The sequence below is a fragment of the Haliotis asinina genome, chromosome 6 (assembly GCF_037392515.1).
Source record: "Haliotis asinina isolate JCU_RB_2024 chromosome 6, JCU_Hal_asi_v2, whole genome shotgun sequence".
NCBI lineage: Eukaryota > Metazoa > Mollusca > Gastropoda > Lepetellida > Haliotidae > Haliotis > Haliotis asinina.
This window is the reverse complement of record NC_090285.1, coordinates 32110408-32133130: the sequence shown is the minus strand read 5'-3', so window position 1 is coordinate 32133130 and position 22723 is coordinate 32110408. Positions and strand designations below refer to the sequence as shown.

Below are 22723 nucleotides of genomic sequence, written 5' to 3'. Positions count from 1 at the left end.
TTAGGATTAGTTAAGAAGTAATTAATTAGGAAGCACGGACTGTCACAACAAAAGACTACTGATAACTGTGAGTAAAAATGAATACACAAATAAATACACATGAAATCTACCTATTGTTTTGTTTTCTTTCATAGTGCCATGTGATGGGTTGACACCCTGACTGTGGAATATTTCATCGAATACACACCTGGACTGTCAAAAAGCAGTGGAGTGTGGCAATGCTCAACGCTGCTCTTATTACGTCTGGAGTGTCGACTAATTTGGAGAAGATGAACCTGTGAACAGCAGAAAGACTGCGCTAATCTGCTTTACTCTAATTAATGAGGAGAAGACATGAGTACTATTGTTGTAGAAATGAGAAAAGAGTGAGTTTGAGTAAACTAGATTTGGCACATTTCCTTCTCAGTGATACAGATATAGGCGGAAACACAACTATTGTTGAAATGAGAAATGTTAACTAGATTTGTATCAGATTGTCACATTATCCACTCGTGTACTTCCTTCTGTCCAACAAAAAAGAGGACACGTGCCCGCCCTACTGAAAGCAGCAAGAGCACAACGTGGCTTCAATCTATCTCCTGACATAATTCAGATGGATTTTGAGAAGGCCGCCCACAATGCCATGTTGACAGTGTTTCCTACGTGACAGCAACGTGGATGTTATTTTCACTACTCCAAGTGTGTTTGGAGATGTATCCAGAAGCTTGGCCTAGTGACTGAGTACAAAAAGAGTGATGACTTGCGACGGCTTGTACGACATGCTGTTTCACTAGCTTTGGTGCCTGTTGATCTAGTTGAGGATGTTTGGGTGCAGGCCAATACTGGTGATCCTCAAGGTGTTGCCATCACCAGATTTATGGACTATATCACAGAGACGTGAGTGGATGGACCAAATCAGTGGAGAAGGAGCTGTGGAACCAATTCCTGAATGATGGCCATTGCACGAACAATAATCTAGAAGATTGGCATCATCTTTTGTGGGAAATGTCATCCCAACATTTATGAGCATGTTTATGTGTTGAAGAGACAGCAGTCCTATGTGGAGGCTTGCCTTGCTCAAGTGTATGGGCACAGACATGCGCCAGCAAGGAAGCACTGCTAGACACAAGGCTAGTCTCAAGTCTCAAGGACCAGCTACAGAGACAAGAGATTTTGATCATGAACTATGTAGATGAGACTGGCTACCTTGCTCACTGGGTATGAATACAACAATGATGTGTCCAAAATACAAAGTGTCCACAATAAATAATGTACTGTTTAACATATTCTGTTTTCCTTAATGCCGGGAGATTCTTATGCCATAGAGTTAACTTTATTTACCTCCTTGTGTAATACCCCAGTCTAAGTAAACTTAGTCTCAGTGTATTTCGTTACACTCCACCACTGAGTCTAACAAAACCTAGTAGAAGGTTGTGTCAGGTAACCTTTAAGCCACCAATGACGGTCCAATCACATGCGAGACGGTTAAATAGATTTATCCAATCAGACAACGGCTACTATTTAGGGATCGGAGGGACTTTCAAAATATTCAGGTCACCGACACAGATCTCTCCACAAACCAAAATCAGCATACAACACAGTTATTTGACCTGCAGTATATACGCTTTGAGGTGTCTGTTGACATGGTTATCATTAGCTAATATTTCCGCTAATTAACATCCTTGAATATTGTCAAAAACACTATTTTCAGCGACTGTTTACTCACCGTTGTCATGGCAGTATGTACGCTGCATGCATCACCCGGAAGCGATCGTATGCTAAGTAGCATTTGGAATCGTTCGGGTACGAACCTTTTTGAGATAAAAAGTTCATAAGGGATGTGCGAATGTGCACTTTCGCAATTTGGTAAGTTGTGTTCTGCTTGGTCAATCTCAAAGGTTACCTGACGCGACCACCCATAAGGTTTTGTTAGACTCAGTGGTGGAGTGTAACGAAAAGTACTGAGGATAAGTTTACTTAGACTGTGTGATACCCAAAACATCGAATTTATAAACTTTAAGTTTTCAACAGTCCAGCTGGACACAATGTGATGATATGCCTAGGTCAGATGTCTTGAAGTTCCAATACTTTGATATTCTTGGTCCCATGAATATCGAGACAACTGTGCACAGCTGTTTTGTTTGGACTTTGAGCTGACAGTTGATCATGTTCTAAACATGAGTCAAATATTGCTTCATGGAATGGGATGTAGAATGAACAATAGTTTCTTCAAGTTGTCTGTTTTCAATTCAGCTATGGTATTGTACAGAAGACCCTATGTACACTGTAACAGCTTCAATGAAACACAACAAAATCAACAGTGTTGTTGACACATCTTTAATGATTTATTTTTAACAGACAGATAAGTACATCTGAACTCTTAAAACTTTCTATATGTCAAGTGTGGCTTTTTGAAGAAAACATACAATACTGACATAAAAATTGCCATTACATAAAAAGAAAACCCACAGTCATTGCTGTAGAAAGTCATAGAATTTTTAGGATCAATTAAATTTGCAAGTAATATTTGCTTGCTCTTTTTCCAGCATAACTTATAATTTTTTTCTGACATTGTAAATTAGGATAGAGACGTTAAAAAAAATAGATTAGACCGCAACAATATGATGAACACCTGCTTATATCATGATAATATTATTGTGTAAAGCTGACACAAGGCAGTGAGAATCATGTAGTGTAAGGTGTTCATCATATTGTTGCGGTCTAATCTATTTTTTTTGTGTGTGCATGTGTGAGAAAGAGAAAAGCTACTCACACGCCCTAATTTGTGGGAGAGTCAAGGACATAACAAAGCGCTTATAATCCTCATAATTTAGGGAGCAAAATACAACCAAGAAAAATATGTCTGTCAAGTTATCATGTCAAATATCTTCACCAGATTTTACTCAAAACATGGTCTCTCCATGTCTGAATACAGATCAACCTTCAGATGTTGATAAATCAACTGCACACCTCCATTAACTACATCAAAAGCTTGCTCCCTTAAACAGGTAAGCAAAACATCAGCTCATCAAATGTTCATCATTTGAAAGCTCTCTGTATCTAATCTCAAATAAGAAACCCTAAGGCCTTCCATTCTGCAAGTCAACTCAGTGGCAGCTAAACCCACCACCAGAAAACTCTTAAAGGGGCACTGATGCGGAGCGAATAATGTTTCTCGCCAACAGTCTAATTACGAAACCAAAACGCAAATTGGTCAGCGCCCGCTCCTTCGACCGTGACGGACAAAGGAACTGGGCTCCTGTCCATATTAGCAGAATTTCTTCACCTAAACAGTCAGGAGGCCGGATGCCCACCATATGCCATTATTTAAAAATATCCATGCTATTCTTTGTCTGATCGTAACAAAATATTCCAGCAGTGTAGGTTTTTTCCGATGCTTGGATGGTATAGTTACTGATCCAATTTGATCCTATTTCTGTGTTTTTAACCTCGTTATTTAATCATGTTACATGAAAATATGATGTCTACAGGCACGTAGCAAGCCATAAGCCATTTGTTTCAGTACGGAAGATTGCAAAGCTTTATATTTAGGTAGTTTTGAGTGTTGGTTCAGCTGTGATAGCAAATATCATACGTAAATTTTGGTAGCTATGGTAGCTACAATGGTTTATTATTTATGATAATAAAAACACACAGTTGATTTATTTGAATTCGTAAAAAACAAAAAACGATGACTGCCTTTGGTAGAGAAATCTGAAAATTTTCTTGCGTAAAAAAAACCCTTATTACACCTATTTACCCAAGTACACAGCAAATGCCTGTGTGTATTCCTTATGTAACGAAATTCCGTTGGTATCCTCAAAACAGTTTCTGCCCATAAGTGTTTTCTGGCTGCATGCGACACAGAGATTACATCTTCCTTGCTGTAACTCGCGTTTGATGGTGTAAACCTACACGTGTTATTTGTCATCATTCTCTGGATGGTCAATTAGTTAATTTTTAACAGGTATAATTAGTAGTAACACCACTTCTGTTACTCAACAAAGGTTCCCATTTGGCATTTCTCCTGTCTGGAGTAAATACTCAACATTATAAATTAAGGTCTGTAATGGCAAATGTATTGTATGTTATGTAATATGTGCATGTAAGTGATGCAAAAGGGTTTATCAGCTGAGTTACAAAAACAAACATCGATCAAAGGATTAACCGATAACACACTGATCGATTAATTACTTTTATCTCTTAGCAGATTTGTCAAAAGCCAGTGGAGATGACTACACCCTGTCGTAAAGTGTGAGTGCAAAAACAACACCCTCCCTTCAAAGAATTAACCACCCTTGCGTTGATTGATTGATTGCTCATTATTGGTTAACTAAATTACTTAGAATAGTGGACATCATACAATTAGTTGCCAGGTGTGCTATCTTGGGAGACCAATGAGAGGTTTATCTGGTTTTCACCAGTGTGAAAGACGTGAAACGATGTGTTACTTTTTCGCAGATGAGACAGTTGTAAGACACGCGACACAGAGCAAGATTATTTACCAGCTGCAGATGAATGGAATACGATTTTTTTTACGTGGATATTGATGGATCCATTCCTGAACAAGGTAGGAGCCTGACATTGTTGCTATAAAATTAGTCTGTTTTACATTCATTATTTGCATTTTGTTTTAATTTATTTGTTGTAGCATTCAGACAGAAAACACACACTAGATCGCGTACGTGTGTGAAATAGGATCGACATTGGCAATCTATACAATGTATAAATTTTGCTGTTATGTTAGAAATTTACTATGAGTATAAGCAGATTGTGTGTCTTTTATTAATTTTCAGAATCATACAAATATGACAACAAACTAATTAGGGTTATGAGACAAAATATAGAGACGTACATTGGCTTCGTTATTTTTCCGTCCTAATAGTGTTTTACCATTTCTACCACTGGCAGATGATTAACCTTCAAAGTGTTTCATTTGTTTTCATAATACATTTGTAATGAAGTAAAAATGACTTCACCTAAGCTGATCTGTCTATAATTAAACTATCAATTGCGCTTACGGAATGCGCAGCAGAGGTCACGAACCAGTCACGAATTCTGGGATATCATCCGGGTACTCACGGGAGAAAAACAATAACAAAAGTTTACACCAGTCCACGGAAATTGCTCCGCATCAGTGCCCCTTTAAAGGAAGCCAACGACCTGATACCAGTGATGTCATTCAGTATACATGTATATTGCATGTGCCAGCTTTACTATAGCGGCTGCATAATATTTAAGACACAAACAATGACAAGGAGTTGCTTATTGTACAATCAGGGTTCACACAGAATTTCAAAACCAAAATTTAAGGCTTTTCAGTGCAAAATTAAGGCCAGTAAGACCAGTAATTAAATAAGTAAACCTAATAAAAATGATAAATACAACTTCTGCCTGGTTGATCGGCCTATGGTGTCTGGGGACTAGTGATGTCATGGTTGGAAAACAGGCCTACAGTGTTGAATAGGTTAGCAGACACAACCTTCACTTCAAGCTTTAACCTGAAATTCAAGCCATTTTCAAGTCTTTTAAGTCATCTTCCAACCTTTTTATGGCAAAATAGATTTGCATTTCATACATGTATATGACAGGTTCAGTGATTGAGAATAAAGTCAGTGCTGTGCTACTTGTTGATTCTTTTGATGAAGTAAATCTTTTCTTTCATAGTTTTCACAAACATACACCTTGTTAAAAATACCCCCTTTAACTCTAGAAAGACCTTCCCAATACAATTCTAAAAATGTTGTTTGTTGTGGTGTGTGGACACTGACATTGTTGAATGGTCATTTACTTCAAACCTCCTTACTTTCCAACCCTTTCCAACCCTTCTATACACATATACAGGCACTGTTTTGCCACACAACTATAAGCACTTTGGTCATTCTTGCCTGTATAATAGTAAATACATGCCAGCTGCTTTGTGTAATTGTTATCTGTATAATGTACACTGTGTCCTGCTGTCCAGTTATAGGGTTAGGGAGGGGTTTTTGCACAATATGAAACACTGTTGTCCAGTTGAGGCCTTGGAAGGGCCTTTTGTACAATATGAAACACTGTGGTCCAGTTGAGGCCTTGGAAGGGCCTTTTGTACAATATGAAACACTGTGGTCCAGTTAAGGGAGGACCTCTTGTACAATATGAAACACTGTTGTCCAGTTGAGGCCTTGGAAGGGCGTTTTGTACAATATGAAACATGGTTGTCCAGTTGAGGCCTTGGAAGGGCCTTTTGTACAATATGAAACACTGTGGTCCAGTTAAGGGAGGACCTCTTGTACAATATGAAACACTGGTGTCCAGTTATGAGAGGACCTTTTGTACAGTATGAAACATTGTTGTCCAGTTGAGGTCTTGGAATGGCCTTTTCTACAATATGAAACACGGTGGTCCAGTTAAGGGAGGGCCTCTTGTACAATATGAAACACTGTGGTCCAGTTAAGGGAGGGCCCCATGTACAATATGAAACATTGTTGTCCAGTTGAGGCCTTGGAATGGCCTTTTCTACAATATGAAACACTGTTGTCCAGTAATGGGAGGACCTTTTGTACAATATGAAACACTGTTGTCCAGTTAAAGCCTTGGGAGGGCCTTTTGTTCATTGTCACACCTTTAGTCATCCTTGAACTTGATCATAATTACTGTACAACTATTGTAGAGAAAGTAAAACACTCAATGGATTCTGCTCCCGGTCAGCACATAAAGTCTCCACAAGTCGACCTAATGGGTTGCATTCAGAGACTTAAAGCACTTCATTGCCATGGTACTGAAATTACTGACTGATGGTACACTGACAACAACCTCCCTTCGTTTGGCATCATCTATAAGAGACCGCCAGTCCTGCCCTCTCTGAAACAGTCACATTGTTACAGTACATGAACAGTAAGTACCCCATGGCAATTCCAGCTAAAAATGTTCCCCACTTATTTATGCTTGTCCTACAAGGGAACACATTTCCCACAATATCAGTCACTGATGTGTTGACAAACTGCTGTAAGAGCTGAAATATATATGATAAAAACTTGCATATCCCCCAGACTTCAGTTATGAACAACGCTACTTTTTCACCCATCTTGGGAATCGGGTAATAAATACCCCCAAATACAGCAATACATTAGTACTACTACGCCAGGTGAAAAGACCCCATTACGAGTGACTTCTAGACCTTGCTACGAAACAAAAATCTTCATCCATATTTAAACAAACCCAGCTACTACACCCATAAAGTTAGCTTACCTTTAGCGTGTCGAGATGGCCAAGGATGTATAGGGAATACTTTGCACGGGTGAGAGCCACGTTCATTCTCCTTCGATCGGACAGAAACCTGCAAGGTATACATACAGTATGGCTTGTTCAGTGTGGGGAATGTGTTGGGGAACGTTACAAGCTAGGTTACGTACAGGAGACGACAGTGAAGGGCTGGAAACTTCAAAATGTTACCAGCCCAAACCGGATTTACCTCGACTAAACAATATAAATTGGATGTATGGAACATGTCATCCAATGTTTTCATCAGCCAGAGCAGACTGGCCAGCTGTAAATTTTGATTGTCAGAAATCTAGCCCATCTCAGGCGGTTGGACTGGCCTTATTTCATATACTGTCATTATCAACACACATCACTGTATGATGAATGAGTTTGCCATGAGCCTTGTTTGAGCCATTTTTTGAGAACTCAATTTACAGAACAGACAACTTTAAAAGCTCCCTAGCAAAGATCACTGACAGAGGCTACCTATCTGTAACATACCCAATACTTCCATCAGAGCTGCGTGCCCTGACGCAAGACATGATGATGACATGCTTCTCTCGTCCCTGGAACCCGTCCACTGTTCCCACCTCCACATCTCGCACTCTTCTACAGGAGGAAAGCAGGATGCATTCAGAAGATAAAGAGTACTAGGAAAAGATAGCTCATACACAGGATATTGCTATGGATCTGTAACTTCAACCCTTTCTTCAATTAAATTGATTTTCATCATTTTGAGGCATCTTTTATGGAATTTTTTACAAAACCATCTGTCAAATGTCAATCTTACAGAAAAAATACTGTTCAGTATGTGCCAGCTCTTGGGTTCCCCACGTACAAATGGGAGGATTCCAAATTTCCTTACTGGGTATCTAAGAAAAGGATAACTTTGCGGCAATTCTTACAGTATAGGACATGCTCATGATATCAATCACCAGTCTGTTCCAGATTTCATGATTTAGAGGTGCCAGTCATATGACTGCACAGCAATGGGGTGGAAATAACAAACAGTGATCCTGTGTGTGACTACATATAAACTTACTTGGAGCTGAGGGAGCTGTTGACAAGACTTTTTTGACTCTGATAAGGGCAGATAACTCCTAGCCTGGTTGCAGGTATATTGCAGCGGGTAATGATATGGTGACAAAGCTCTGCCACGCACATGGCTTCAGCCTGGTTGCTCACAGACCTGTTTGGAAAAAAATGAACATCATAATTATGCTTGTGGTGAAAGGAGCTTGACATGGAAATATTTAAAAGTATTAAAATCGCTATTGACAAATGAACCCTAGAGACAGCTACAGGAAGGAAGCAGACCCACCCTTCAGCTGAGCTCTGTTCCTGACCATCCTCTATGTTGAACACCAGGTATGGCAACAGTGGCCAGCTCCTAACTCGGACACCAACTGAACTGAAGTCATGAACACAGGAGTTAGAATCTCAAACATACAAAACATACAGTACTGATAGACACAAAGAACTGCAGTCAGTGTAAGAGGGGCAAATTACAGTTAGTCAGTGTGTCCAAAAAGTGAAGTTCATCAGTTATCTTGGACATTTTGGACTAATACTCTGATATCAGTCATTACATTCTGGGAGGCACTACCTTGAACACCAGGTGTTGCCTGCCGACTGGCCTACCTGTCAGTGTTCAGCTGGCCGTCGTACACATACAGGTTGGGGAAGCTGAGGATGGCAGGATCCATGCGGTACTGTGTTTTCAGCATCAGAACAACATTCTGGTCCTTTGATTTGAAGTATGTGTAAAGCCTCTCAAAAAGGGACAGCCCAAACTTCATGTCCTTAGCTTTCTGTTGAAAAGACAAAACCTCAACATAAGGTTATATGAAACTTAAACATCCTAGAGATATTCTGAACATGATCATTTCACATGTGACTACTACAGTGATCAAAGTTAAATCTTGTCCTTTGTCCGATACCAGATCTGAGCAAGATGGGCAGCTCTTTCTTTCGAAGAAAGTCACGAGAAGCCAACATCAACTCTTCACTCACTTCACTGACATGTTCCACTTACAGCCACTGATGACAAACTACTGAGTTCATGTACACTGATTCTGAGGCTGTTTGTTCGAGGAAAGTACATTGAGTCTCACAAGTATGAAGCTGTGCTTTTGATAAAGTGTTCCTAGTTGCAGAGGTGTGAGGTTACATTTTCCTGAGTCCAAAGTTACCAAGAAATGATTCACTGGACAACAAAGGTGTAATTCTCCATTATATTCTGTGCATGTGCATGTCTTGGCATCGTGTCCTGAATCGGAGCCTAGATGATGTATATCTCAGATCTGTTAACTAATGGAAGTTGGTGTGTCCTTAGAAGTAAGGTAGCCTGGAGTGTGGTGCATATGATGTACCTGGGAGATTACTGTGGGCGGAAGTTGCTCTGGGTCGCCCACCATCACCAGCTTACTAATGCCATACTGCAGGGGGATCAGACAGTCAAGCTCTGTGGACTGGGTAGCCTGCAACAACAACACATGTGTCATTCTGAAAAAGTTCAGATGCTGGTTGCTGTCAGAAATGCCTGCCTACCTATAAATACTGGAACCATAAGAATTTTCAAACAGCAACAAGCAAAACCACTTTTCAAAAGTTTCCATTCTCCAAGACCATATATCTAATTTATGACAATTGTTACAAGAAACATCAATTTTACAGATGGCATTATTGCCTCTGAAGCCATGCAGCCAAAGACCAAGCTTCACTCATTTGTCCGTAACATCTGAATTAGTTTAAGAAGGTCATATCAGATTTTCAGTATTCCTTTCAATGCACCTATACTGAAGAAGATGCAATTCATGTTGCTCTAATTTTGCATATGTGTTTTTGAACTGTATACATTTTTATCTGAAACTACCAGAGATAGTTAGTTCAGTTTTACGCCACACAATATTCCAGCATTATGGCAGCAGTATGTAAATAATTGAGTCTAGACCAGACAATCCAGTGATCTACAGCATGAGCATCAATCTACGCGATTCAGAACCAATGACATATGTCAACCAAGTCAGCGAGCCTGACCACCCAATCCCGTTAGTCGCTTCTTACAACAAGCATGAGTTGCTGCAGGACTAATCTACCCTTCACACATTGATGATTCACATGGAAATAATGCTTTCACTTAAAACATAAGGACACATGACACCATTACTAATTACAGGAGACTACGTAGTAGAACCTTCCTCCAGGCAGAGCACCTGCTGGTTGTCATCTTCCAACGAGACAGTGGAAACCCAGCTCAGTTGATATCTACAGTAGAACATGGATATAACGAACATGGATATAGCGAACAAATTTGAAAGTCCTGTCAATGGTCCCTTTATAATATCATTAAAATTATACGTGAATAACGAACTCGTGAGTAGTGAATTAACGGTTACAGCGAACTGATTTCCTGACCCCAAGCCCAATTAACGACATGAGTAGCGAACTCACTCAGTGTCAGCTCAACGACTTAGCGGCATACATCAACCTTGTGGGCGGTGAATCAACATTGTTTAACCTCGTTGGCGGTGAATCAACATTGTTTAACCTCGTTGGCGGTGAATCAACATTGTTGGATAGTCATTAATTAATTAACAAAAGAAACACATCTTGTTTAAAAGCTTGACTGATACACAGATCTTCAGTTCGCTCTCGTCGCTATGGCAGGCAAACGTAAAGCTATCACCTTTGACACAAAGCATCAGATAATCCAGGCTGTAGAATCAGGAGTAAGATCGAAGACAAACATCGCTCTCGACTTTGGCATTCCGAAATCAACACTCAGTTCCATTATTAAGAATCGCGACTCGATACTGGCAAAATGTGTCTCTAGTGATTTCGGCCCCGCCCGCAAGAAGTTACGAACTGCAAATCACCAAGATGTATAAGATGCGCTCTACAAATGGTTTCAAGGAGCGAGAAGTGAAAACATTCCTTTGAGTGGTCCCATGTTGCAGACTAAGGCAAATGGATTGGCATCCAAGTTAGGTTATTTAGATTTCAGTTGCAACAGTGCTTGGATTGACAGGTTCAAACAGAGGCGTGGTATTATATGCAGATCAGATCACGGGGAAAGTGCATCAGTTGACCCCAACCTCGTTGATGATTGGCTGAAAACTTGTTATTCCTGTGCAAGATGAAGATTCATCAGACGATGAGAGTGACAACATGGTTCTTTCCATATCTCAGAATTATGTGGAGTGAACTGTCAGATAAGGCAGAAGAAATCCCGGCTGATGTCACGCTGGATGACTTCATCAACGCTGACAATGAAATTGTTGTAGCCGAAAATGTCAATGTACAAGAATAAAAATATGTAGCCCATGTATATACGTGTCTCTTCATCTCTATAAGCCAATATGGCGGTCAAACTTGAATAACGAACAACTGATATAGCGAACTAAATCCCTTGGTCCCCTGGAGTTCGTTATATCCGTGTTCTACTGTATTTATTAGTCGTCTAATAACATCCTGGGCTAAAAACCCATAACAGAGGCTAACTTAACTTTCAGTCAGGTGAGCTTTACATTGATACAATCTTTTTTTAATTCATTCATACTGTTGCAAGCCTTCATCAACTGAACTGCAACTGTCTGTTACCTCATCAATGATGGCACAAAGGAAGGGGTTCCTACAGTTGTTGGTACGAAGGATGTTCATGATGCGAGCACTTCCAAGGCTGCTGAGGGTTCCACAGATGACATGGGCATCCTGCAGGACTCGCTGACGTATTCTGGTCTCCTCTGAATGAGTCAGTTGGACAGACTGTCAGCACAAACAAAACACATCAATTAAAAGTGCAAACACTGTATGATTCTGTGACAAGTTCTGGAAAAAAATTCAAAATAGATTTCACTGTAAATCTCACTTTTGTACAATTTAAGAACTAGCTAAGTGACAAAAATGAATCAACACTACTGTAATATGACTCTACTCCATAGAGTAAATACTTAGCTACTACAGTGTGAAGCCCATTTCTGGGGTGACCCGCATGACATGGCTGAAATACAGTAAACCAGAAATATTCTGCCCCTAGAAAATATTACGTCAAAGTACGCCCCGCCTCTTCTGTGGCAGTATTGGACTTGCTAACAAAAGCCACCAAGCTTCTTACATCATAATGCAACATCACTGTTTCGATATAAAAATTAAACATACTTAGTAAACTGAAGAATAAAATCATTTACAGTATTCATAAAAGTTGTCAAATGTACATTACAACTTACTATTTCCATCTTTTTTGTGTGATCATCAGTCTAAGTAAACTTAGTCTCAGTGTATTTTGTTACACTCCACCACTGAGTCTAATAAAACCTAGTAGAAGGTCGCGTCAGGTAACCTTTGAGCGACAAATGACAGTCCAATCAAACGCGAGACCGTTAAATAGATTTATCCAATCAGACACAACAGCTACTATTTAGGGATCAGAGGGACTTTCAAAATATCCAGGCCACTGACACAGATCTCTCCACAAACAAAAATCTGCATATAATACAGTTATTTGACCTGCAGTTTATACGCTTTGGGGTTTCTGTTGACATGGTTACCATTAGCTAATATTTCTGCAAGATAACATCCTTGAATATTGCCCCAAACACCATTTTCGGCGACTGTTTATTCACCGTTGTCGTGGTTGTACATACGTCGTGTGCATCACCCGTAAGCGAGCATACGTTAAATAGAATTCGGAATCGTTCGGGTACAAACCCTCTCGAGATAAAAAGTTCAAAAGGTATGTGTGAATTTGCACTTTCGCGATTTGGTAAGCTGTGTTCGGATTGGTCAATCTCAAAGGTTACCTGACGTGACCTCCCATAAGGTTTTGTTAGACTCAGTGGTGGAGTGTAACGAAAAGTACTGAGGATAAGTTTACTTAGACTGTGTGATCATTTAATGTCATTCAAGTGACATCCTGGCTTTTGTCACCTTGAAGGTCTTGCTTCGACATGAGTGTGTGAGTGAGTTTAGTTTTATGCTGCACTCAGTAATATTCCAGCTATATGGCAGCAGGCTGTAAATAATCAAATCTGGACCAGACAAACCAGTGATCAACAACATGAGCATCGATCTGCGCAATTGGGAACCAGTGACGTGTCAACCAAGTCAGCGAGCCTGACCATCCGGTCCTGTTAGTTGTCTCTTACAACAAGCATAGACGCCTCTTATGGCAAGCGTGGGTTGCTGAAGGCCTACTCTACCCCGGGACCTTCACGGGTCGCTTGGACATGATGTTTAATGCTAAAATATATGCATGAAGCATTCTTGTCACAGGTTATAACCTAGCATGATACATCCAATTCCATAATATACTATAGGTGATGAGTTTTTTTGACCAAACTGTTCACAGTAAGCATGATTTTACCAAAAGCTTTCACCTGAATCTAAAGGGTTTTTTTTAAGAGGACGGTATCCATCGCTGTAATATGACTGGATGCCTAAGGACACATGTATGATTCTGACCAATCACAATCCTCATAGCAGACGGAGGCTGAAAAGCGTCATTAGAAACTAATCTTCATCCAATAAAATCGCTTCTTACAACTACAAGCATACCTTTGGTGAGTGGACAGTGATAATGTTGATGTTTGAACAATACCCGCCACTAAAAGATGCATCCATGTTATTTGTAAGAAGCTTCCAAAACAAAGGTATTTCCCTTGTAGTATCCTGTTACCGAGCGAAAAGCCACTGATATCGGGAAATAGATGACCATGCATATCTTTTTATAATAAGTAAATGCATTCACAAAATATAAACTGACACAGAATATTTCCAGTTTACAGTGATGCTAAAAGCAGAGTAAAAACTCTTTCACTCATTCACTAACCACCTCAGTGTGCAATTTGCTTCTTATCGCTAAAATCCTTAACATGAAAACAGGTGATGAACAAAATCTGGAATCACTGTAACCAGTATGTAATTTTCTGAATAAAATTGATATTTTATTCTTTTCCTGACTCAAGCTTAATTGTTTATCTTCTCTTCCTGGCGAAGGTAGTGGAATTACCTGAGATCCCTTAAAGTTCCCTTCTAAAAGAAGCGGACGTAAAATACACTCACCCACAAGTAGCCTCCCCTTTCCCACGCAAATGGCCAGCTGACCGACCATGCTTGTTACCTTCACCAGGGAAGAGGCGTTAAGCAAATAAGCATGAGTCAGGATAAGGAAAAGACACCTAAATAGGTTGAGCCATAGGACCATTTAAGCACTAAAGACGGTTGCAGGATGCATGGCTACCGGGCTGGGAGATGATGATATGCATACCTATCAGTATTACAGAAGGTCTGCTCAACAGAGCAGCGGTCAGACAATGTAAGATCAGACCGGTGGCACATACGGTCACATAGGCAGGAGAGGCACTGAGAGTAAGACATTGCATGCAACTGGAGTTGATAGCAGCAAAGTAGATACAAATGGGAAATAATCATAAATGGTGAATCATACAAAGTAGGAAATCAACAAACAAGTACATAGATATACGAAAAAGCCTGAATCAAAAAAACTTTAATGGACAATACAGGAACATTTCCATGTAAATCACAATGTCTGAAAAAGAGCAGGAAACTGAAGGATATTTGAGGAAGGAAAATGTTTTGTGTGTTTAATAAGGTTATAGGACGTGACAGAAAAGTCAGAGGCAGATAACCCCATAACTGGTGACACATGATACCTCAGTGTATTCATACAAGTTGTTTTCACACTGGGTTATGGATATGGAAGACAGACTTGAACTGTAATTGTTTAGTAAAACACATGGAAAACACTTAATACAATAGTACTGACAAACACAGTTCTGAAACTAATGTGCAACATACATGTTGAGCTGGTCCACACTGCTGTTTGTCCAAGTAACGGAGTTCTTTTTCATACTTCCTGAGGTCTGCCTGCCTTCTGTCAATCTGCAATTGAACACACTTCGAATTTTAACCACCAGTCAAATGCTTACAGGTAAACCGTGTGAATGTAATTGATAACAGTATTCACATGGTGTGTAAGCACCAGGTGAGTCATTGCTATGGACTGTAACAAGCCACAAGCATGAATCACGTGATGCTCATGGATCAGAGAAGTGAGAGATCACCTCTGCATATAACTGTGGATATAAATAAGAAATCGCTAGCAAAAAGGGTAGAGGGAATCACTTGTGTAACAAACAGTTAGAAAACATCTTCTACAAATATGGATGTGGTGTCCATAGTTTTTGCAACAGAATAAGCATACAACCCCTCCAAGTTGCAACCTAAATCATATTTCTGCAATCTGTATTTATTGCCAGGTAGCAAAACAGAAGGCTGTGGTTGATGCAGATATACATGCGCACAATGAAAGAAGGGAATTCAGCTCGCTGAGCAACCACAGGTCAGCTGCTAACACACAGAACCTACAGCTGATTTATGATTGATCATGGAATAGCTGTTTCAGAAACTATCATGCAAGATTGTTCTATTTTCACTCTTCACACGGAGGGGTGACAAATGGCTGGTGAAACAGTGCTGGCGTTTCACCACTCAGAGTGAAGCATGAAAACAGAACAATGTTACATCATAGTTTTCCGTGATTCATCACAAAGTGTCAGATTTCAGGCACAGAAGTTTCAGGAACATGTGTCTTATGTCTGTTTTGTCTTTCTAGTTATGTAATCATTTATCGTTTTCATGTAAACCAGTGTTCTACAGCTATCACAGTTAGCCTGTACCTATAGTTTCCTGATCTACTAATGTTCTACTGATATCACTATTAGCCAATAGCTACAGTTTCCTGATCTACTAATGTTCTACTGCTATCACAATTAACCAATAACTACAGTTTCTTGATCTACTAATGTTCTACACCTATCACAATTAGCCTGTACCTATAGTTCCCTCATCTACCAATGTTCTACAGCTAACAGATTTATCTTGTATGTGTATTTTGTTAAGGAAGGGAAACCAAGGTCTATGGATAGTTGACTTCTTTACTGCAATGAGTGTGACGTTTAGGTGGATGTACCAACACCACTAGCAAGCATGTGATGACCTTCATTGTAAATACAAAGTTGACTATTCAAAGTATGTGGTTTTCTTCCAGTTATACAACTTCTAAAATGCTTCGCAAAGAAGTTACTGTATTTTCTGATAAAACCAAGGTTCTACTGCTAACAGACTTATCTTGTACCTGAATTTTGTTCCCTGATCTACTCATGGTGTCAAGCTCCTTCTTAACTTTCTCAATCCGTTGTCGAAGTTGTAGTTGCTCTTGACGTACACTGTCTGGCAGCGATGAGCTGTTTTCTCTTTTACGCTTCTCCTCTGAATGACAGAAAAACAAGAAGACAAAGTCATCAATATCCCCTGCAACGGCAAATTACTCTTCAAGAATATGTCTACTAATTATGATTTCAGTATGTCAATGGTACATATTGCAGAGTAGAAGGACAGTATTGTTAAGTTGTACAGTTCTGTTCTGGAAAAGAAAACTACCATTAAATTCAGTCGAGGTCGAACTGGTTGCCATGGAAATGCAAACAATATTTTATTCAGATATACAAACCTATCAAAAGGCACCAGTATACCACCAGACCTATCTATGTGCCAAGTTTGGAGAAGAAATAGAGAACGGTTTTAAAGTTCTGCCAGAGAAAAGAGCACAACAACCAATGTCAATCAAAGTCAAACTTGTCATGGAAACCACAAGAAGTAAAATTCACACACTGGTGTATAACACAAATGTTTCAAATTTGATGGAGATAGAATGTATAGTTTGGAAGATCTGCTCCACATCATATGACATCCTCATCATTAGTCATGTCACAGCCTAAGTCATGTTTCCATGGAAACCCACTTAAATAAAATTCAATTCTGGGATGGAGCTTGTTTCTATATCCCCCGCAACTTCATTGTTGCAGAGAATAATCAAGACTAATCTATCACAGGAAGATGAATATTATTTGTGACAAATAAACCAAAACAAAAGCACTATAAAACTATCCAAAGTTTTGATTGTCCAAGTGGCATAATTTATTATGTTCACTTCTATATACGTTCACGGGCAGTAAAGAAAAGCATCTGTTATCTTAAGATTTTATGTTGTGAGAACAGCCAAAAGATTTATGAGTACAACCTAAAACAGACTGTGTGAGACAGATAATTCAGTACTGCTGGTGAGGTTAAAGGTCGGGACACTTAAGCACTGTGTAGTTTCAAGTAAGGTTAAACATCTCTTACTCAGATGGTTTTATCACGTGAAATAATCAATGTGTCAGTGATTTTTATTTGCATTTTTCTCCAGAATAGTCCAGAAAAGGACTGTGACATTCAAGTCAATCCACAACTAAAGTTTGATTTCTTTGGAATAACTCAGACACCTTTTTATTTGCTTCATATAAACCAAAAGGAAACAAGACACAGATGCACTCGCTACTGTAGGAAGTGTTCTCAAACATTGAGTGTGCTCTGATGATTAATTTCTACTAAATAATGTCGATATAAATCTATGAAACTTAGACAAACCTGTAGAGGTTTCCAATTCTTTGATGAGAATCATCCTTGGGGTACGTATATGCATTTTCTGAAAATGTCACCTGACAGTTGTATCAATGTTTTAATAAAATATTGTACAATAAACAGAAAGTCTTTTTTGTTCATTATACAGCCCTTCACCACGTGGAGTCACCCCTCTGCCGCGCATGCGCAGGAAAAACAGGTAAGCATTCAAGCCTGTATCATCATTCCTTCTGTTATATAAAGCAGGGGAAGTGGGTGGCCCTACCCCAAGGACGATTCTCTTCAAAGAATTGGAAACCTCTACAGTTTGTCTAATTCTTTTTCATAGAGATTGTCCTTGGGGTACATATATGCATAAACTCAGACTCCCAAAGACCGGAGGCTAGGGAGGAGGGACTTCTGGCACAGTACGTAATAATAGCGATTGTAATTATGAAAATTAACTTACGCAGTAACGCTCACCTGTGATCTCACCCGAAGCTTCGACGAGAGGCATTTTGGGAGGAAACCGACATGGAGCAACCGCACCAATAAGCATGATGTATAGCACTGTTCAAAGTGCGAACATAATCCCGCCCACATTGTGAATTCTATACAGAGCACCCTAAGGGGGAAAACGCAACCTATACTGAAAACAGATCGTACTAGATCGTCAGTAGTCAGACTTGTCAACAGTGGAGACATAGCACTAATACGCAGTAACAGCAGCGTCAACTGTCAATGAACCAAGACTCATTCGGGCCGGGTGGCAGCACACTGTCCACTGGATAGAACCGAATTGCGAAAGTGTGCTCTATCACGTGAGTGCGTATCAAGCTGATAATGCTTAATAAACATGCTAGGTCTGCTGCAAATAGCAGCAGAGCAAATTTCTTCAATGGGCAGTGCCAATGCAAATGCTTTGGAAGCAGCGACTGCCCTGACCGAGTGAGCCTTCAACCCCTCACTCAAACCCCCCAAAATTATTTTTCGAACCAAAGCGAGGAAAGTACGTTGCCAACCTTTGCTTGCTTCGCTCGCATATAAGAAGACTTGATATATTCTTTACGCTGCGCAACCTCATTTGCGCTACAGTTTGGCTGTGGTGTGATGAAAGATACATATCATTTGGAATTCCTTAGCTGTGATGTAACATTAATGCAACTATGAAAAGCAAATATCTGGCAGTTAAAAAGTACCTAATCGTAATTTCCAGCACTGGGACTCCACATGATGATAACACCTTATGACATTTCCTTGATCGATGTGTCTCCTTGTTTAAACCTGTGTAGAGAATATTATCAACAAGCCTGGTACCTTTTGCTCGCTCTGTGTTGACTAGTTCATCGTAGGAGTACTCCTGGACATCTGGATGGATGCTGTTCACTTTTCCAAATCGTACCAGCCTCATAGAAGAACATCCACTTCCACCTTCAACACACACAGAATGTAGGATGCAAACCTACTTGTCCAAAACACTTGACTACCTTATTCTGCAGCTGTGACAGACTGACAGAACAAACATGCACACACCACTGTGTAAAGCTGACTCTCTTTGCAAGTTCATCTAGACCTCTTTTTGTGAGAAAGCCAACTACTACTCACCACTGTGAAGAGCTCTCAGTCTAAGAGAACCATAATTGACTCACCACTGCATAGAGCTAAGAGTCTCCTCATGAGTATATCTACAGTTCTTATTGTCACAGAACAAACACCTACTCACCACTGCATAGAGCTAGGAGTCTCCTCATGAGTATACCTACAGTTCTTATTGTCACAGAAACAACACCGATATCTGAAGTTCTTATTGTCACAGAAACAACATCAACTCACCACTGCGTAGATCTATGAGTCTCCTCATGAGTTCATCTGCAGCACCATTCGATGGCGTACAAAGACAGACACAACACTTGCCCTTGCTGTCCTAGAATTAGATATAAAATGTAACTAGAAGATGTTTGCTGATGTGAGCTGATGTATAATTGTCATGATATAAAGACTGCTTCATGAGCAACTTCTGACTGTGTCAGGTCTCCATGTCACCTAATCAATCAAGTTCCCAGTCCGGACAACCAGTACTAAATAGTTGTTGAAGACCTAGTTTAACCTGATGTTATCATCTTCTTCCATCAGTGCGCATACCGGAAGTTGTTTGTATGACATGGTTCTTGTATAATGTTTGTGACAATGTCAGCGATGAGAGGTATGTGTGTTTGAGATGATACCTGTATAATCTTTGTGACAATGTCAGCAATGAGTGGTATGTTTGTTTGAGATGGTTCCAGCATAATCTTTGTGACAATGTCAGCGACGAGTGGTATGTGTGTTTGAGATGAACAAAAGCGTCTCTACATCGCCTTCCCTGGCGACTTGACCACATCCTTTACCCTTTTTTGTTACTTGATTTTCTCTAAAAGGCATTCATTATTAAAGATTAATTTGGATTTTCAAGAGTGCCAGGATGCTATCATCTTTACTCGTCAGTGCACATACTAGAAGTTGTTTGTATGAGAAGTTACCTTAAAATCTCTGTGACAATGTCAGTGAGGAGTGGTATGTTTGTATAAGATGTTACCTTAAAATCTCTGTGACAATGTCAGTGATGAGTGGTATGTTTGTATGAGATGTTACTTTAAAATCTCTGTGACAATGTCAGTGAGGAGTGGTATGTTTGTATGAGAAGTTACCTTAAAATCTCTGTGACAATGTCAGTGAGGAGTGGTATGTTTGTATAAGATGTTACCTTAAAATCTCTGTGACAATGTCAGTGATGAGTGGTATGTTTGTATGAGATGTTACCTTAAAATCTCTGTGACAATGTCAGTGAGGAGTGGTATGTTTGTATGAGAAGTTACCTTAAAATCTCTGTGACAATGTCAGTGAGGAGTGGTATGTTTGTATAAGATGTTACCTTAAAATCTCTGTGACAATGTCAGTGAGGAGTGGTATGTTTGTATGAGATGTTACCTTAAAATCTCTGTGACAATGTCAGTGAGGAGTGGTATGTTTGTATGAGATGTTACCTTAAAATCTCTGTGACAATGTCAGCGAGGAGTGGTATGTTTTTGTGAGATGTTACCTTAAAATCTCCCTGACAATGTCAGTGAGGAGTGGTATGTTTGTATGAGATGTTACCTTAAAATCTCTGTGACAATGTCAGTGATGAGTGGTATGTTTGCATGAGATGTTACCTTAAAATCTCTGTGACAATGTCAGTGAGGAGTGGTATGTTTGTATGAGATGTTACCTTAAAATCTCTGTGACAATGTCAGTGAGGAGTGGCATGTTTTTGTGAGATGTTACCTTAAAATCTCTGTGACAATGTCAGTGAGGAGTGGTATGTTTGTATGAGATGTTACCTTAAAATCTCTGTGACAATGTCAGCGAGGAGTGGTATGTATTTGTGAGATGTTACCTTAAAATCTCCCTGACAATGTCAGTGAGGAGTGGTATGTTTGTATGAGATGTTACCTTAAAATCTCTGTGACAATGTCAGTGATGAGTGGTATGTTTGTATGAGATGTTACCTTAAAATCTCTGTGACAATGTCAGTGAGGAGTGGTATGTTTGTATGAGATGTTACCTTAAAATCTCTGTGACAATGTCAGTGAGGAGTGGTATGTTTGTATGAGATGTTACCTTAAAATCTCTGTGACAATGTCAGTGAGGAGTGGTATGTTTGTATGAGATCTTACTTTAAAATCTCTGTGACAATGTCAGTGAGGAGTGGTATGTTTGTATGAGAAGTTACCTTAAAATCTCTGTGACAATGTCAGTGAGGAGTGGTATGTTTGTATAAGATGTTACCTTAAAATCTCTGTGACAATGTCAGTGAGGAGTGGTATGTTTTTATAAGATGTTACCTTAAAATCTCTGTGACAATGTCAGTGATGAGTGGTATGTTTGTATGAGATGTTACCTTAAAATCTCCCTGACAATGTCAGTGAGGAGTGGTATGTTTGTATGAGATGTTACCTTAAAATCTCTGTGACAATGTCAGTGAGGAGTGGTATGTTTGTATGAGATGTTACCTTAAAATCTCTGTGACAATGTCAGCGAGGAGTGGTATGTTTTTGTGAGATGTTACCTTAAAATCTCCCTGACAATGTCAGTGAGGAGTGGTATGTTTGTATGAGATGTTACCTTAAAATCTCTGTGACAATGTCAGTGAGGAGTGGTATGTTTGCATGAGATGTTACCTTAAAATCTCTGTGACAATGTCAGTGAGGAGTGGTATGTTTGTATGAGATGTTACCTTAAAATCTCTGTGACAATGTCAGTGAGGAGTGGCATGTTTTTGTGAGATGTTACCTTAAAATCTCTGTGACAATGTCAGTGAGGAGTGGTATGTTTGTATGAGATGTTACCTTAAAATCTCTGTGACAATGTCAGTGAGGAGTGGTATGTATTTGTGAGATGTTACCTTAAAATCTCTGTGACAATGTCAGTGAGGAGTGGTATGTTTGTATGAGATGTTACCTTAAAATCTCTGTGACAATGTCAGTGAGGAGTGGTATGTTTGTATGAGATGTTACCTTAAAATCTCTGTGACAATGTCAGTGAGGAGTGGTATGTTTGTATGAGATGTTACCTTAAAATCTCTGTGACAATGTCAGTGAGGAGTGGTATGTTTGTATGAGATGTTACCTTAAAATCTCCCTGACAATGTCAGTGAGGAGTGGTATGTTTGTGTGAGATGTTACCTTAAAATCTCTGTGACAATGTCAGTGAGGAGTGGTATGTTTGTATGAGATGTTACCTTAAAATCTCTGTGACAATGTCAGTGAGGAGTGGTATGTTTGTATGAGATGTTACCTTAAAATCTCTGTGACAATGTCAGTGAGGAGTGGTATGTTTGTATGAGATGTTACCTTAAAATCTCTGTGACAATGTCAGTGAGGAGTGGTATGTTTGTATGAGATGTTACCTTAAAATCTCTGTGACAATGTCAGTGAGGAGTGGCATGTTTTTGTGAGATGTTACCTTAAAATCTCTGTGACAATGTCAGTGAGGAGTGGTATGTTTGTATGAGATGTTA

General features: G+C 39.5%; 1 protein-coding gene across 1 annotated transcript in view; it reads right to left on the bottom strand.

Annotated features, from left to right (window-relative positions):
* Positions 1–4605: 4605 nt before the first annotated feature.
* The window catches only part of LOC137286514 (serine-rich adhesin for platelets-like), a 45732-nt gene continuing 27614 nt past the window's right edge, over positions 4606–22723 (bottom strand). The window contains exons 11-22 of the mRNA XM_067818429.1: positions 19519–19609; positions 19003–19116; positions 16379–16512; positions 15040–15123; positions 11824–11988; positions 9594–9701; positions 8863–9032; positions 8543–8632; positions 8264–8410; positions 7723–7830; positions 7210–7297; positions 4606–6822 (exon numbers count right to left, since the gene is read on the bottom strand). Coding sequence (XP_067674530.1) covers positions 6694–6822; positions 7210–7297; positions 7723–7830; positions 8264–8410; positions 8543–8632; positions 8863–9032; positions 9594–9701; positions 11824–11988; positions 15040–15123; positions 16379–16512; positions 19003–19116; positions 19519–19609 — 1428 coding nt within the window. The 3' untranslated portion in view covers positions 4606–6693. The remainder of the gene's footprint in view (positions 6823–7209; positions 7298–7722; positions 7831–8263; positions 8411–8542; positions 8633–8862; positions 9033–9593; positions 9702–11823; positions 11989–15039; positions 15124–16378; positions 16513–19002; positions 19117–19518; positions 19610–22723) is intronic.